This window comes from Pagrus pagrus, assembly GCF_965226575.1.
Source record: "Pagrus pagrus genome assembly, chromosome: 20".
NCBI classification, from domain to species: Eukaryota; Metazoa; Chordata; class Actinopteri; order Spariformes; family Sparidae; genus Pagrus; species Pagrus pagrus.
This window is the reverse complement of record NC_140207.1, coordinates 19,204,751-19,221,485: the sequence shown is the minus strand read 5'-3', so window position 1 is coordinate 19,221,485 and position 16,735 is coordinate 19,204,751. Positions and strand designations below refer to the sequence as shown.

The 16,735-nt window shown below is 44.5% G+C and overlaps 1 protein-coding gene across 1 annotated transcript in view; it reads left to right on the top strand.

The window, feature by feature from the left end:
• The window catches only part of adarb2 (adenosine deaminase RNA specific B2 (inactive)), a 179,461-nt gene extending 163,519 nt beyond the window's left edge, over positions 1 to 15,942 (top strand). The window contains exons 8-10 of the mRNA XM_084340911.1: positions 2,384 to 2,565; positions 9,747 to 9,928; positions 12,376 to 15,942. Of these exons, the coding sequence (XP_084197037.1) occupies positions 2,384 to 2,565; positions 9,747 to 9,928; positions 12,376 to 12,552 (541 nt within the window). The 3' untranslated portion in view covers positions 12,553 to 15,942. The remainder of the gene's footprint in view (positions 1 to 2,383; positions 2,566 to 9,746; positions 9,929 to 12,375) is intronic.
• Positions 15,943 to 16,735: the final 793 nt, after the last annotated feature.

Here is a 16,735-nt window from a genome sequence, read left to right as displayed (position 1 = left end):
CAATTTTTAATATAGTCTCAGTTTTTCTGCCAGGGCTGGGCCTCAACAGGAACTGAACCCATGAATTTAGCTTAGTAAGCACCGCACTGTGCCAACTGAGCCGTACAGGACTACAGCTGAGCCACTGTTGTATGTGTGTGTGTGTGTGTGTGTGTGTGTGTGTGTGTGTGAAAGGCCTGGCACAAACACACACATGGAGGGAGAGAGGGAGGACGCGAGGGACAGCGTGTGAGACTGAGAGAGAGAGGTGAACCCTTCTCCTGTGGAGCCGCTGTTAATTTGACCAATTTGATTCAGTTGGCCAGGGCTGGAGATGGTGTGATTAAATCTACCCAGGTCACCAACGGGGGTGAAAGCAATTACTTTACAAAAAAATAGAGTGACGGGGGAGGGAGAAGGGACACCCTGCTTTTCTTCCCTCCCACCATCACCTCCCCTCCACCCCCACCAGGCCAGACGGCAGACGCACTCTCTTTGCTCCACAGCCTCCCCTTTCCGTTTCTTTTTTTTTTTTTTCCCCTTTTATATTGCTGTAAATGATGGGTGGCCGTCGTTAAAGTGAGTGGGTCACCAAGGGCCAGTTTATCAAGGTCAGGGTGGAGGGTGGAACTGAGAGGAGCTTAGGAGCGCAGACTCAACACACACACACACACACGCTGGTGCGGTCTTAAAGTGATCCCCTGGATACTCTTCTTGTCCTCTGTCACACTCATTTTGCAACCTCCCATTACTTTTTTATTTCCCCCACTTCCTTCAGGTCCTGCACTTTATTATAGTTGGTTCAGCTCTGACCATCGGGGATTTTAGGATCTTTGTTCTTACTATAAACATTTGTTGATAATGTGCAACGTCTCACCCCCGTCGTCGCTTCACCTGATGATCATTGCTTTGTTTTCTTTAGCAAGGCCCCGATGAGGCTCCTCCGCTAATATTTGATTTGAAGTCGACAGCTGGATTTAATTGAGGGGCCTAAATGGCTTTCATATAACGATGATGTTCTCAATTCCACTGCAGTTTTATGCAGATGAACACATTACTTTAATGGTCGGCGTTTACCGGGAGAGGGAAGAAAGGGAAGATGTAGAGCGGGAGGGAGAGGGAGAGAGGTCTCTCCCCTCTCCTCTCTTTAAATTCACACACCCAGAGCCAGATGGCTGTCTTTTCTTGCATGAGATTAGAAGATGTTTCTGATTCACGGTGTCGCTTTCTGGGTAAATTAATATTTCAGGCTAAACTATTTCTGTTTTGGTGGGGCACCGAGGTTGCGCGTGAGCTTTTTGAACAAAAGCTCCTCCTCTCTGTTTGAGAGGCAAGGACAGATCTCGCTGACAGATTGCAGGTAAAGCGTAGGCATCGTGAGCGCATTAAGTGATTCCCAGAAAGCCGCTGATGTTAATTGACTGCTCGGGAAAGCGAAGGAAGCCGTAATGAGTGATTATTAAGTCGGGGAGAGAGGGAAAAAAAACAACAACAAAAAAAACAAGTAGCCGCTGTAATTGCATACATGATAAAGAGACATTGATTAACAAAAAGAACAATGATCTAAAAATTTGCAGCATAATGTCGAGCCTTTGATTGTGCATGCATAAGTTCATTACTCCGGCGCACCGGAGTACGCAGCTCAGGCACACAGCAGGCTCTCTCTCTCTCTATGAAGGGCAGGAATGATAATAAACACGGTAATTATCATTTTCCATCCATAAATTAGCATCTGCTGGTTAAATAGAGGGGATTTCGACAGTAGGTGGCACACGACCAGCTGGCTACAGTACCAGGCGTCGGTGCGACTGGCAGGATTAGCCCCACAGTGATTTTGTGTCACTCGTGGATCCCCCGAAACAAATCCTGAGGTGATCGGTCCTCGCGCTGAGCAATCGACGGAAGCTTTTTCCCGCAGCCCGGCGCAGTGCATTAACCTCGGTGGCACTGATGAATGCACACATGGTAATGTGTTGTTCCATGTAATGAATGCTGATGCACTGACCTTTGGCAGTGTTGTTGTTGTTGGTGGTGGTGATGGTTTGTGTCTCTGAACCAGGAAAAGTGGAATAAGAGGACATGTGTGTGTGTGTGTTTCTGTCAGATTATGTGTGTGTTTCTGTTTGTGTGTGTGTTGTCAGTCCGGTGGCTGTTATTCATCACGTCCCACATCAAGATAATGATCAAATTGTCTCTACCTGTCATTGAAGCTCTCACATCTGACTCTCCCATCCTCTCTCTGCCTATCTCTCCCGTTCCTCCCCCCCCCCCCCAACTGTTGCCTTCCCTCCCTTTTTCCTTCATCCTCGCCCACTCATCCTCCTTTCTCTTCCTCGCCCACCTTCCCTTCCTTATCTACTTTTCAAACCATCATACCACTTTCTCCCCGACTCCCTCCCCTCAGATGGAACATCCTCGGCCTGCAGGGGGCGCTGCTGAGCCACTTTGTGGAGCCGGTGTACCTGCACAGCGTGACCGTCGGCAGCCTTCGCCACACGGGCCATCTGGGCAGAGTGCTGAACCAGCGGCTGGAGCGCCTGGGCCCACTGCCCGCCACGCACAGACGCAACCAGCCCCTGCTCAGCGGTACGCCTGCGACACACACAGTCACACATGTCCCAGTGCGATAACTCCATTCAGGAATACATCGACTTTGGGAAGTTACTTCGCACCAGAAAGTGGTACAATGAAATTTCCTTTCAGTGTAGCTGTTGCTGGAAGCTTGGTGACATATTGACTATTTGAGTTGTTGTTGCGCAGGTAATGAGATTTCTCTCCGTTTTGAATCTGTCTCCAGGTCTCCCCGTTTCCTCAAAGGTCAGAACTGTCAAGACGGTGAAAGAGTGCACATTTACTTCTGTGAGCAAATCAAGTCACGGCAGCGATTCCGTTGAAATGAACTGATTTTTGTCCGAAATTTCGCTGCTCTGGTCAGTTTCCCTGAAATGCGGTACAAATATGGACACCCAGATTATCCATTTGGCTCTTAAATTAGATTAATAGTAATTCAGCTCTTTTTTGAAGTGGTTGAAGGACACTCTTAGCTCAAGAGTGATGCAGTATTTGACATGAGTAGTGATTTTATATCAGTACTCACAGCGATGTCACATACGTCCCCACAATCTCGCTGGAAAAACAGGAAACGGTAGAAAGCAGCAGATCATATCGCTCATCAGAATACAAGACACCAAACTTGTTTTAAAATGTCTTAATCTATAACATTCTGAATTAGTCGGATCATTTATTCTGGAGCCGATGATGGAAGTGGCTAAGGAGTGAGACATCTTGCTTCTTTCTCATCTCTGTTGAGACCCTAGTGACACAGAAGTCACTGACTGTGTTACAGTGGGAACTTATTCCTTTGTCTTTTACTTCAGTATCTCTTTTCAAACTCAGCGCTGACGGAATGATGCTCAAGCGCTGCTTGAAGATGGATGAAAAAGTAGTAACAATCCAGCGGCCTTTACTTCAATGTGTGTTGTAGCATCACACTTTACAAAAGGCGGAAATTTACATGAGCACACAGGTGTTGTGTTTCCATCAGAGCTGGAGATTGTACCCATTCACAGTAACGACAAAATCCAGATGTTAGTAGGTGTTTGTGGGTTTTTTGTCTAGTGTGAAAAGGGTCTTGTTCACCAGGTGGTTGTTAAGTAGCTGATGTTTGGTGCTAGGCAGGGTCGTACAGTGGGAGGGGTGAACAAAAACGAACAAGATGCAGGTGGAAAACCCAAACAGTGAGTGAGTGTACTTTACCACATTAAAAGATCTACTGAGAAGATATTGATGTCTGTTTGTGTCAATTTTTAATGACTTCTTAATTTTTAATGTTCATATTTCTAACAATAAGTTGCAGAAAAATAAGGATTAATGTAATTTAACTCTTTTAAAGCACGACGAAAACACACTGGAGGAGCCTGTTGCCCATCCAGTTCATTAAAGACACTAATTAAACTAAACCAGGTGTTCACAGGTTGGCTGAGTTAAAGTTATTCCCTATATTTTATATTTTCTCCGGCTAAATCACTCACTGTGCTTTCTATTCTTTCACCAGTCACATTCCTCCCTGTGCTAAATAAAAGCGTCTGTGTTTTCAGATGGGACCATCCCATACTGAGATCCATACAGCATCTATTTTCAGAGGTTCATTCTAATAAATATGTCAGCTCCCGACCAAATGAATCACAACAGATCACACATGTATCACCCACACACACACACACACGCACCCGCACACGCTTAACAAACTCGTGTACCCCTGCTTCTCTACGCTTACATTGTGCCAGCCAGACAGGCAACAGCTAAGAAGTTGTCTGGCACGTCTGCCTGCGGGGCTCCGCTGAGACCGGAGGCTTCCGTTTGTAGCGAAGATGAATGCTGGAAGAGGATCTGAATGACACCCAACTTGTAGAAACTGCATCAGCCATCACTTCAGATCTAGGCCAGCCGGAGTGGCTGAGCGACAGAGACGCGCAGCGATGTAGGGCACATTTCGTCGCAAGCATCATTGATGAGAACAAAGACGGTGACAATCACATACAGCACATACTACGTTCTCCGTACCCGCCATACTTTTATCAGGTTCGGAGTGTACTTCTTGAAGGGCACAGGAGCTCTTTGCGTTGCGGGCCTCTGCTCCGGGTAATTGGGTGCCATGAGGATGAATATTTTGTGAGGCCTATCCTCATCAAGATTGATAATTGCACTGAATCGTCCTCTGGTGGTGATAGCTAGGACGGATTCATCATCGAATCCTCCGACCACGGCCTTTCGGCGAGCATTTCTCATGATTTGTTCGATGGCTTTTTGAATGGAGTCGTTTGACTTGTCTGGAGCAGGGTTTTTTGGTTTTCAGATATTACAAGCTGCGGTTCACATTTGGAGAATTGTGGTCAGGTGTGATCAATTTGTTCATCATTCACACTTAGTTACAATATTAAGTTATTCACTTAAGCTATAATAGATCTCACAGTGAGTACATAGTTTGTTTAATGACGAATGAATGATGCTGCAGAGTGCCCTTCACACTATTTCTTAGTATCAAAGGTTCCTCGTGTTGACGAATCATACAGGCATGGCAGGCTCTTTACCCTCTGACATCCTCTTTACTCAAAACAAAGATGGCCTCCCACGTCTCCTGTAAATGCTCTGCCCTCCCCTCTAACATGCGTGTTCTCTGCATCAGATCTTTGCACCTGCAGTACCTTGAGAAGCTAAAGTCTATTGAAGGGTAGAAGGGTGAAGGCAAAGGGAAGGGAGATGGACAGACAGCGGAGATGGCCCTACACCAAATCAATGTAATCACAGCCCTTATCAGACAGCCATTCAATCTGAAGGGAGCTTGGACAGATAGAAAGAGAGACAGGCTGAGGGGAAGAGAGGAAGACAGCAAGGCAGGAAGGGAGGGAAACGAAGAGAGCCTCGGTTGCATTCAGATGTGCGTACCTCCCCCCCACACACCTCCTCTCATCTCCTCCTCCAGCCTTTCATTGGCTCTGATGAGCTCCCCGGCTATTGTGTGTCCAGGGTTATTTAAAAGCAACACCCCCGGAGGAAATTCCTGGGGATCGCAGGGGCCGGCTCTTATCGCACACAGCCAAAGCAGCTCCACCTGAACCCCGAGGGCCAAACACATCGATGGACTGACTTGTCCTTCACTCTCGTCCTGCCTGTGTACATCCACCGCAGCGTGAACAGAAACTGTGGCTTCTGTCATTTTGGATAAGAAGAATTAGAACAACAGTAGATAAAGGAAACATTGATAATGGTTGTTCTCCACTTTTGGAGTTTTGCAGTTGATTGAATGCACATGCATGTTTTACAGCTACACCCTGTTTTGTTCACATTTCACATATATGTACATAATAAGTGTAACAAAGCAGCCAGCTAACATTATGGAGGCACTCACTAACCATTAGCAGTTAGCGTAATGTTAGCCCCGATGGCTACACAAAGCTCTCGCTAGGTCTCTGGGTTCAGATGAAGATTGGATCTGTAGGGTGACTTTTGAATGTGGGTTTATCAGCAGGTAACGTTAGCAACCCAGCTAAGAACAAATGATATAGCAATCTCCCTGGTAAACTTGGCACAGGAGGTAGACCTACCTACAGGTCTGTGTGTAGCACATTCATTAGATATAATATTTCTAATCATCTCCAAGCATGTATCAAGAATTTAGGATTTTCAATCTTTCCAATGTAGTCCTTTAAGGACCTACAGGAAAGGACAGGTAACCTGCACATGTGTTACAGAGAATAAGCAGTCAATGAAAAGACGTTTTATGTTTTTGAGGTTAGTTGTTGAAAGTAGCTTATCAATTGGCTTCTAGGACTATGTTGCACACAGAGCTGCGCACTTTTTAGGAAAGAAAGTAGCTCCTTGGTATATATTGTATGAGTTTTGCATGAGGCAGTAGGGGGGTAAAGTGCTGTTGAAGGTGCTATGCCATTTTTCTGAAATCCCTAACAGCCAAAAAGTGCCCCATTGGACAAAAAGCCCATGTCCGATATTATAATGCTCCAGTGGCCCGTTGTTCAAAAAAATACACAGTCTGGTGCGTATTCTAACTTAACTTACGTAACTAACAAACTTACTTGAAAGGTCCAGTGTGTAGGATTTAAGGGCATCTAGCAATGAGGTTGCAGACTGCAACCAACTGAATACCCCTCGGCTCACCAAGCATGTAGCTAAAACTGCAAAATCGCGAAAGGCCCTCTCTAGAGTCAGTGTTTGGTTTGTCTGTTCTGGGCTGCTGCAGAAACATGGCGATAAAACATGGCGATAAAACATGGCGGACTCCATCGAAGAGGACCCACTCCCTCTGTAGATATGAAAGGCTCATTCGAAAGTAACAAAAACACATTTTTTAACATTAGGTGTTAGCACACTTATGAATGCATAATAAGAAGATTATATTCTATTTCTGCCAGTAGATCCCCTTAAATCCTACACACTGGACCTCAAACCATGATCTTTTCCTAAATGTAACCAAGTAGTTTTAATGACTAAACCTAACTAAACTCTTTGACCATGTTAACCACCTGTTTATTATTGTTACCATGACGCCAAAGGCCATCTGATGAAAGTCACCTGACTTCGTCCTTATTTGCACGTCAGAAAACATTTGGTTTTGGTCTAACAGGCAAATGGGTAAATTGATTTTCAGTCAACTGGGACTTTTTTTGGACCACTGGGGTTTCAGAACAATGGGCCATCAGAAGAATAGCCAGTCCCCTTGTTAAGGGCAAATAAAGATCAGTCGTAAGAAATTTCAGTGCTTTGAACCAGAAGCCTTTTAGTCACATCCCAGCCTTTATCATAAATTAGTTGCTACCCCTACCCCAGACATTTTTGCATACCTGTTGCTTCATCACTCCTCCTATGCTGCTCCACCCCCACGAGGAACCCCTTCTAAAAACCCTGCAGTACTCCAGTAATGCAGGATAGATGCAACGTGTACACATAAACACTCAGGCTATCCTTTATTGTGTTTCTACAGCAGCCTCAGATATTAAGCCGCGGTTGTGTGTGTACTGTACAGTTATAAATCCCATAACCAAAGGCTCTAATTCTGCCTCTTTCATGTCTGCCAAACACTTCCCAGAAGAGAAATTGATCAAGTCTTCAATGAGGGAAAAATCAAATTGGCTATTACAGAAACAGAGGAGTCAAGTCCATTGAAGGGATGAAATGAGCCATGAATGGAGCGAGAGAAAGGAAAAAGGCAGGATGGATAGGAGAGTCTTTTGTTCAAAGAGGTGCGTCTCCACAAGAGAGAAGAGATGGGTAATAAGAGACTTGGAGGATTGTTACTGTGGCAGGCAATTCATTCCAGCTCCAAGGAGCTACAGAAAAGAAGAGCTGAGATTGGTGAATGGAAGAGTGAAGACGGGAAAATGAGTGTGGCAGGGAGAGAGATGATCTGCAGGCATGTATTGTGGTATTGTACATCAGGTATTGTACTATAACAAGCTGTCTGTCAGACGGTGAGATCAGAGGCAACTGTTGTTCACCCGACACACAGAATCTGTCTGCTGATTTTCCATGAAGGTAGCCTACATTTAACACTGCATGATACAATAAATAAACTGGGTTTGAAGTCAAGGTGAAATTCCAGAAAAGCGATTCCTTGAAAACACTTTTTTACAGGTTTAGAGTGGATATAGTGTTAAAGCAGCACTTAACTGTCAGGTTTTGTTAGTCTAGATGCTACGTGACGTGTGGCTCAACACTATGACACATATTGCACCTAACCTTTTCTCTGTTGTAGTAAATCGTATTCCACTTTCTCCAAAATACAATCGCTTCAGGCCTGTTGGCTAGAAATTATAAACTTTGAAGAAAGTGTGGGCTCCACTGTCCCATCCATGTTCGATATGACACGTCCAATTTCAAGTTAAATTCCTCCCTCCGTTATAGACATCTCACTTCACTGATGTAGCTGATGCTGTGTAGATGGGTACCCGTGATGTACTGGGTGGTTTTAATCACCTGCTGTAGAGCCTTCCGGTCCTGGGAAACATCACGAACTGGCGTGGTTCACGCCAGTTCGTGATGTTTCCGGTCAGGATGCTTTCTATTGCTCCTCTGTGAAAGTTGACCAGAATCTGGCTCTGGAATTTAGCCTTCCTAAGTTTCTGTAGGACGTAGTGCTTTTAAGTATAGATGAGCGTCACAAGCTACAGTACTTCTTTAATTTGTAGGAATACTTTTTTTTATGGTTAATCACAAAAACCCTTTTTACAATCTTTTATAGCTAACTTTACACCTTGGACAGCAGTTGGAAATTGGCTACTGGCTAGCATTGGCACATATACAGTGATCAGTTCACATTGTTCCTGTGCAAATAAGTAAAAATATACAGTATGCCTCTTTACAACTACGTGAAACTTCTGGCAGATCAGTTTCATCCCTCCACCCCCAAGCAGTTTATGATTCACCATTTTCTGCTGATACTACTTTGAAACGACCTCTTGTGAAACAGTCACTGTGGCCTCTCGGGGAGATTTTGGCCCTGACCCTTCATTTGTTTCTCACCCCACTGTCAGCTCCGTTTCCACCACAGGCCTCGCACCTCTGCCAACACCAGTGTTCTCAGTGCAGAAATTCTCTACATGGAACCCGATGTGACTGCCTCACCTCCACCTCTCTCTCTCTCTCGTTCCTTGACTGATCGCTTTGTGTGCTTTGCTAGCGAGGCTAATTATTTCAGAGAGCGAAGGTGGCGAGGGCGGGGCAGAGAGGCAGACAGTCCGGTGTAGGGGAGGCTTCATCTTTGTGACTGGAGATAATATTTACATCGTACATCACAGCCGGTAACGCTCAAATATTGTTAACTGCAGGGACTCAAGAGCAGACAAGCACTCATACAAAGGCAGGAACATGCTGCTTATATGCTCAATAGCCTTTCTTATTCTCACCTCCCTGCCTCTCTCTCTGAGGGTATATCAAAGCTTCATATAAACAGCCATGCGGTTTCAGGCCCTGGTTGACTTGGCTTTTTTGCAGCGCTGCAAAACTTTATGTCTGCCATTAGCCTCGGGGAGAGAGTGAGGGAAGGGTGAAGGAAGGTTAAACGAAACAACAAAGCGGAGGTTTGAAAGGAAAATTGCAAATTCCCACTTCTTGTCTGGGTTTTTTACTCACAGGTGCATTTTGTAACACTTTTATGAAATGTTCTGTTTTACACAATAAAGATAATTTGGAACGCCCGTGGACTAAACCCACCCTAAAGTCATTCTTCCCCTCCTGCCTCGTCTTCCCTGTAGGGCTGAGCAGTGCCGAGTATCAGCAGCAGGGGAAGGCCTCGTGTGTGAGTGTCAACTGGACATTTGGCGACGCACAGTTGGAGGTGGTCAACACGGCCACTGGACGGAGACGGGAATCGGGGACACCCTCTCGTCTGTGCAAGCACGCCCTGTTCACCCGCTGGAACAGACTTTATCGCAAGGTGAGGGCAAACATGCACACAGAAGGTAAAGTCGGGGGCAGAATCGGCTCAGGAGAGAGAATATGTGAGAGGAATACATCTGGTTAGTGGCTCAATGGTATGCTATTCTGAAAAACACAGACGATGTGAGGTGAGTGGCAGCTGGAACACGGCCAAGACTTGGCTCATTTGAATCACTGGTACAAACGATCCAATAGAAGATAATTAAGCAATGTTACACAAGAGGGTGTGCTTTACCGTCACTAGTGGCACGACAGTAATGTGATCAGGGCCGAAGGCGCACCCTTGAGTGTAGTATTGCAATTATACTTAACCTGTGGCAAATAAATAAAAAAATACATAATCAAAATGTATTCATGTTGTGGGACAATTAGCTCTCAAAGTAAAAAAAAAAACACTTTTTGCTAGTGTTATCTCTCTAGGTCTGACTAAAAACTGAAAATATTAGTCCTAAGTAACAACCGAACAACAGAGTCAGTATCTGGTCTGTGTTAAGTCGGCCTTGAGCTAACGTTTTCTCCCCAGCTTACCGACACGGCCGATAAAGGATCGAGGAGTGTCTAGTCACGTCAAGGCTGAACAGTCTTCATGCGACCCAGACATTACCAACAACCCCAAAGCGCTGCAAAGTCCAAAAGTCAAACTGTATTGGAAAAAGACACATGTAATCATTTCCAAATTTAACAACGTGTTTATAGTCAACAAAATATTCTGCTACAGTCCACATTTGCCTTTCAAAAACAACATTTTTCAAAAGTGTTGCTGCACACATGGGAGGGACTCACCTGCAGTAACAGGGCAGTCCGACAGCAATCAAACAGCACCGTGACTTGTTTGTTGGAGAGCTTCTCAAGTGCAGTGGTTAAGTTCAAGTTGCAATTTTTTTATAATAAAGTTCATAATCATTCTATAAATTCTGTTTTTACAGCTGAAAGAAATAGCCTAAGAGGAGTTTCATGGGTGTTGTAGTATTTAGAGCCACCTGTCATACCAACGTACAGGCTTTCTCAGACACAAAGGGTATTTTTGCCTTTATTAGGTCATGGACAGCAGAGAGGTGACAGGAAATGAAAGCGAGTGTGATGCAACTAAGGTCCTAGATCCTAAACCCTTAAACTACCTAAGCTGATAACACACTGGTCATTACAGCATTAAGTTATCCAGCTGACTCGCATGTCTCTTTGTCAAGTTACATTAGCATCATTGCAAGAAATGTGAATTTCAATGCATTATGGTAAAAAAAGCACAGGTATAACATTAATAATAGCTCCGTTCCATGTAAGAATACCACCCTGCACAGTGCAGTGCAGTGGTACAACTAAATGGAACACAGCCATTACTGATATTTCTAATTACACTGCGCTTTGCTTGTTATGACATGTCGAAATATCTGCTGTGAAAAAGTCCCAGTAATTTAAATGTTAATTAAAAGCCGCCCTCCACAGTGTATCTTTTACTTGCTGAAAAAATATTATGATGTACTATTTAATTAATATGAGCCTGAACAATAGTCCATTTTTATATGAATCAGAGTCTGGGCTCCCTGTGAGCGCTCCTCTGTTGGGAAGCAAAAAAGCATTACTCAGATGTCGTCAAAAACAATATGCAATGGCGTCCTTTGCCATCAGGGATCACATGCAGGCGCATACACACAGGGATATTAACTGTAAAGACGCATGCCAACATCCACTCAGTCGAAAAGCACAGACACATGTATTAAAATCAGAGTGATGGAGGTGAGCGCTCCTTCCTTCCCCGCCGTAGATAAATGTGTTGGCCCGGCAACATCTGCTGTCTATGCGGCTTATCAAAAACTGGCAGCGCGGATCTTTAACGTCAGCACACAGAGCCGCCGCACTTTCATTTCCATTCTGAAACTTTTATGTAACAGACACTGCCTGCATCCCCAAATGGCGGCCGTTAAAGCATAATGACTATGAAACCATAATTATTTGGAGGAGTACTCGAGGAGGCCCCCGCCCTAAGTGCTCCCTGCGCGCCGTATATAAGGGCCACGCAAGAGCAGTCACACTAATCTCCAAAAGAAACTTTCACTCTCCCTCTCTCTCTCTCCCCACTTGTCTCTCCGCCGATCTTCATTGTTTCCCCTCGCGACAATAGGAATGCGCAAAAAGCACAGAGAATGTTCAATTGCTTGTGAAATTTAAATGGGGAGATTACACAGCTGTTGAAGCCCCCCCCCACACACACCACCCCGCCACCTCCCAGCCCCACCCAAATGCATTTGTGTCGGCTCATTCGTTTTGTTTGGTCGCTCCTCTTCTTCTCTCTCACGAAACCTTTAGCCTCTCTGCCCCGGCTTTATTCCTCTCTTTGTTTTCTCTTCCTATCTCCATGTCTGTCTCTGTGTCGCTTTTATCTGACTCACAATTTCTCTCTCTCTCTCTGCCTATCCTCTTTCTCTCTTGCTCACTCGCTCTCTCCAGTTGGGGATCCGCATGTCCGGATCGGCCGACCGCCAGCTCATGTACTGCGAGGCCAAGATGGCGGCGCGTCCTTACCAGACAGTGAAGCAGCAGTGGTTCAGATCTCTGCAGGAAACGGGCCTCGGCACCTGGGTCAAGAAACCGCCCGAGCAGGAACAGTTCCTGCTGACGGTCTGAGGACGAGTGTGTGCGCGCGTGTGTGAATGATACAGAGAGTGTGTGTGTTTAACCTTTATTTTTATAGGGTAAGATGACTCCATGATCTTTACCAACACCCTGTTTCACACCTTCATACCTGGAAGTTTCCCACTGCAAACTCCAAACAGAAGGCCATCACCGCCTTGTGTGTGTGTGTGTGTGTGTGTTTTTGTATGTGTGTGCGTCATTCTGGATGTCACGCCAGTCCACCCAACAGAAAAACGACAAGAGGAAGGTCAACCGGACGGCCTGAAAAGAAAACGGACACAAAAAGATGGACTCTTTCTTTGAAAAATACACACACGTTTAAGCAAACACACACCTAAATGCCTCCCTCTTCGGCTGTCAAGGAAGGGTGGGGTAACCTTGAGCGGAATGAAAGGCAGCCGCTATCTTGTCATCAGCTATTTCCGGGCCCCAAGGCTCCCGCTGAGGAGTAGAGCCACGGGGGAGAGAGAGACAGAGGAAGAGAAAAAGAAAGAGAGAGGGAGAGAGGTCCACGTCCAATTACCAGCCCTGTCAGGGTGACGGGTGATAGAGGAAGAGGAAGCGATGGGAAGAGAGAGTGAGAAAAAGAGAAAGGACACACATTTGCCGCCTCACCTTCCCTCCTCTCATTTCTGTCTTCCTCCTCCCTCTCTGACTCACCCTTTGACTCCTGACTTCCTCCTCCTTATGTCCCCACCTCTCCCTCCTTCTTGCCCTCGTTCCATTCTCCTCCCTCCTCCACCCGTTCCCCTCGCCTCCTCCTTGTCACTCTCTCCTCCTTGCTCTGCCTCTGCCGCTCCACCCCTCCCCCCCCTGCCTTTCAAGCACGGCTGAGGTTAACACGACACGACGACAGGTTAATACACCCTTTTTTTTTTTTCCTCCTCCTGTCCTCAACCCACTGGGTAGAGAGAGGGAGAGGAATAGAGGGTGCGTAAACACAGCCATTACAGCTCTGCTTAAGTACAGGTGGAGGTGACGCTGGAGGAATGGGAGTGGCTTCCTGTTTTCCCCCTCTCTTTCATACTAAATGTGTTTCCTGTCTCTTTCTGTCTTTCGACCTGGGCGACCTCAGTTTTCAGCCTGTCGCGGCCGGTTTGCATATATCTGAATCGAAGCTCGTTGCCACCCAATAAGAGCGAGTTCAGGTCGTGACTCATTAGCGAGGCCTCGTTGACCTGATCGACTTTCTTTCCGTGGTCATGACCGCCCTGAACGGATAATAGTCGATGCGGAGGAAAGTTTTGTAAGCCCTCACCTGCTCACCGTCATTACTGTGGTCGACCTGAGAGCTTTTATTTTTAAACACCATTCCTGTCACACTCGAACACACAACTTTCACTGACGAATCAAAGATCGAACGTTGACGTCACTCGTCACTGTACATTTGTAGCTCGCACTATTTTTATGTCTTCTCCATGTAAACAAACACACTGTGTGTGACTTTTTGTTTTTTGTTTTTATGCAGCCAAGTGTTGATACTCATTATGATCATGACTGTGTTGTTCTGTCGTTGCTGTGTTCTCCTCATGGATTTTTTCAGACATCCAAACTGCCACCAGCATGGCTCAGTCAGCAGTAAAATCTGAGTAGTGAGAGTGACATCTAGTGGTGATTTTCTGTCGTTGTTCCCCCGTGCTGGTCTGCTATGGCAGCATCACAGTACGTGCTCCAGTCAGGATACAGTGTCAAATCAGATTGTTGATGAGTCGGATAAGACCTTCAGTGTGTGAGGGAGATGTTCTGACACACAGGCAGATTAACAGAAGACGCTGACATGTGAATTGCATCTGGACTCACATTAAATAGGCTTGTTTTTACTCATTTACCAGGTCTCTAATACGTCTAAGATATTGGCCTTTAAGTATTGCTCAATTCTTTGTTTTTTGACATTTTTGAAGCCCTCTGAAAACTTGGTTTCAAATCTTAAGAATATATAAATCGCAATAAATATTCCTGATATAAGAGGCATAAGTAAAAGTTTGAAAAAAACACATATTCTTAGTGTAATCTTAGTGATATTTATTGTGATTTTAACGTTGAAAACTGTGACAGTGACAAAATATGATTCCACGCTGATTCGAATGTTGCCAAATCCTGATTGGTTTACAAGCAGCATCCACTTCTAACCAGTATGAAGAGCAGAAATCCAGAAAGCTCTCATGTGAAATAACCTCAGCTGTTCTAACTAAAATGTTCTGTTCTTGAAAGACCTCATTTCTCACAGTAAGAAACTGATTGAAAAAACAGAGCCTTAAAATGATTTGTTTGAAGGCAACTGACACTAAATACTGTCGTGTGTCTGTCTTTTAAAGATGGCGGTACTAAAAATGTTTTAGTATCTCGTGATTCACTGGAGTTTTTATGTCATGCGATTGGTTGCACGCCACTTTTAAGGCTTTTTCACTGTGAGAGAAAGTGTTTCTTTTGTCATGAAACTGGCAAAATGTAAAGATATTATGTGCGAGTGACATTAACTTGTACACCAGCCGCCTTTACAGATGCGGCTGTGCCACACACGCAGATTAATGTGTGTCTAGTCAGGTTGTGGTAATCTGATAAGATGCAACTTTATTTTGAAAAAATCCCCATGTAAACACAACAAATAGATTATAATTCAGATGTGAACTCACTGCCAAATTGCATTTTATTGATCATATTTTACACAAGAGCTAAATAGATTAAAAAATAAAGGTTAAAAATAAAAAAAATGAAAAAAAGATTTTGGCCACGAGAGCAGGTGCGACTGAGCAACATTAGTTCATGTAGCAAGACGAAATACGGACCTTCACTCATGTAAATGTCCCTTGTATGTCTGCAATTTACGAAATTACCAAAACCAGTTGACACTGTGTAGGTCAGTTTTCAGGAACTCATTTTGTCTCTCTGATTCTTTGTTTACACCTCAAGCAAGTGCTGGAAATCCTGCATCAGCTCTCCCATAGCGGCAGAAATCTGACTGTGTAAATCTCGTCTGTGTGTATCAGAACAAAGAGTTAGTGTTTGTCTTTCATCAGCGTGCGTTGTTAGCGTTCATCATCCGCTTACACTCCACTTGACATGATTTGTCGACACAGGAAACAACATCCCTCATCACGTCACGCCACGTGTCAGATTGGCTGTTAGCCATGAAAACAGATTTTTATTTTGAGAGATAATAAATATAAGGCATGTCTGAATGGCAATATTGTATCTAAGAGTGTACATATGTAAAGAAATGTATAAAAGATGTTGACGAATATGTGAAAGAGATCCTCAAATGTCTAATTATGATGTAAATTAAAGTATATGAAAAATTGCTGCTAAGGTCTGTAAATTGCACTTCAGTAACAAATAAAAAGTGAATGTTTGTACTGTATATGTGAATAAAACCACAAAATCTTGTAATTTTACCTTGTCTTGATAGTTTTTTGATTAATCAAGTTCTGATAGAGATAATTAAATGTAAAATTTGTATTTGTCTCATAATTAATACACAATAATCAAATAATGAGCACTGATATTGGGGCATTTCCACTCTGTCAGCTTCATGACCACCTCTCTATAGGCAGCGCTGGCCCCCAGGAGCATCCAGACAAATATTAAAGAGGCCCTCCCTCCTGACTCTCCCAGGGGAAATCCACGGGGAAATGGTTATCTCTGTTAGGCTCGGTGGCAGGTGTCATACAGACCAGCCACCGAATTAGCCTGGAGGAAGAATGAAGTGAGGAAGAAGAGGAGAAGGGGAGACGTGTGCCTCCTCAGCAGCATCCACCCTTCCCCCTAAGGCCACGGAGTCCACTGTGTGCTCTACAATAAACATCATAATTGACAATTTGCTCCAGTGGCTGGTCACGGCCAGCCAGCTCTAATCTAATGGACGAGGACGGAGAGGTAAGACTCCGCAGAATATTCTCTCTCCCAGTGTCGTGCTGTTTCTCAATGAAATCTGACAGCCGTAACGCAGTAACTATGACACTATTTCAACATGTATGCTGAGACCACCAGGGATGATACCTGCTTTTTGAATGGTCCAGCGTCCTCAATGTAGACATTTTGAAGTAAATGTCTTCCTCTGGGTGTTAAAGTATATTTATTCAAGTTCTGTACATAGGTATAAATATGAGGTAATTGTAATTTCTACCTTACTTCACTATATTTCAGAAGAAAATATACTTTGTACTTGACTGCATTT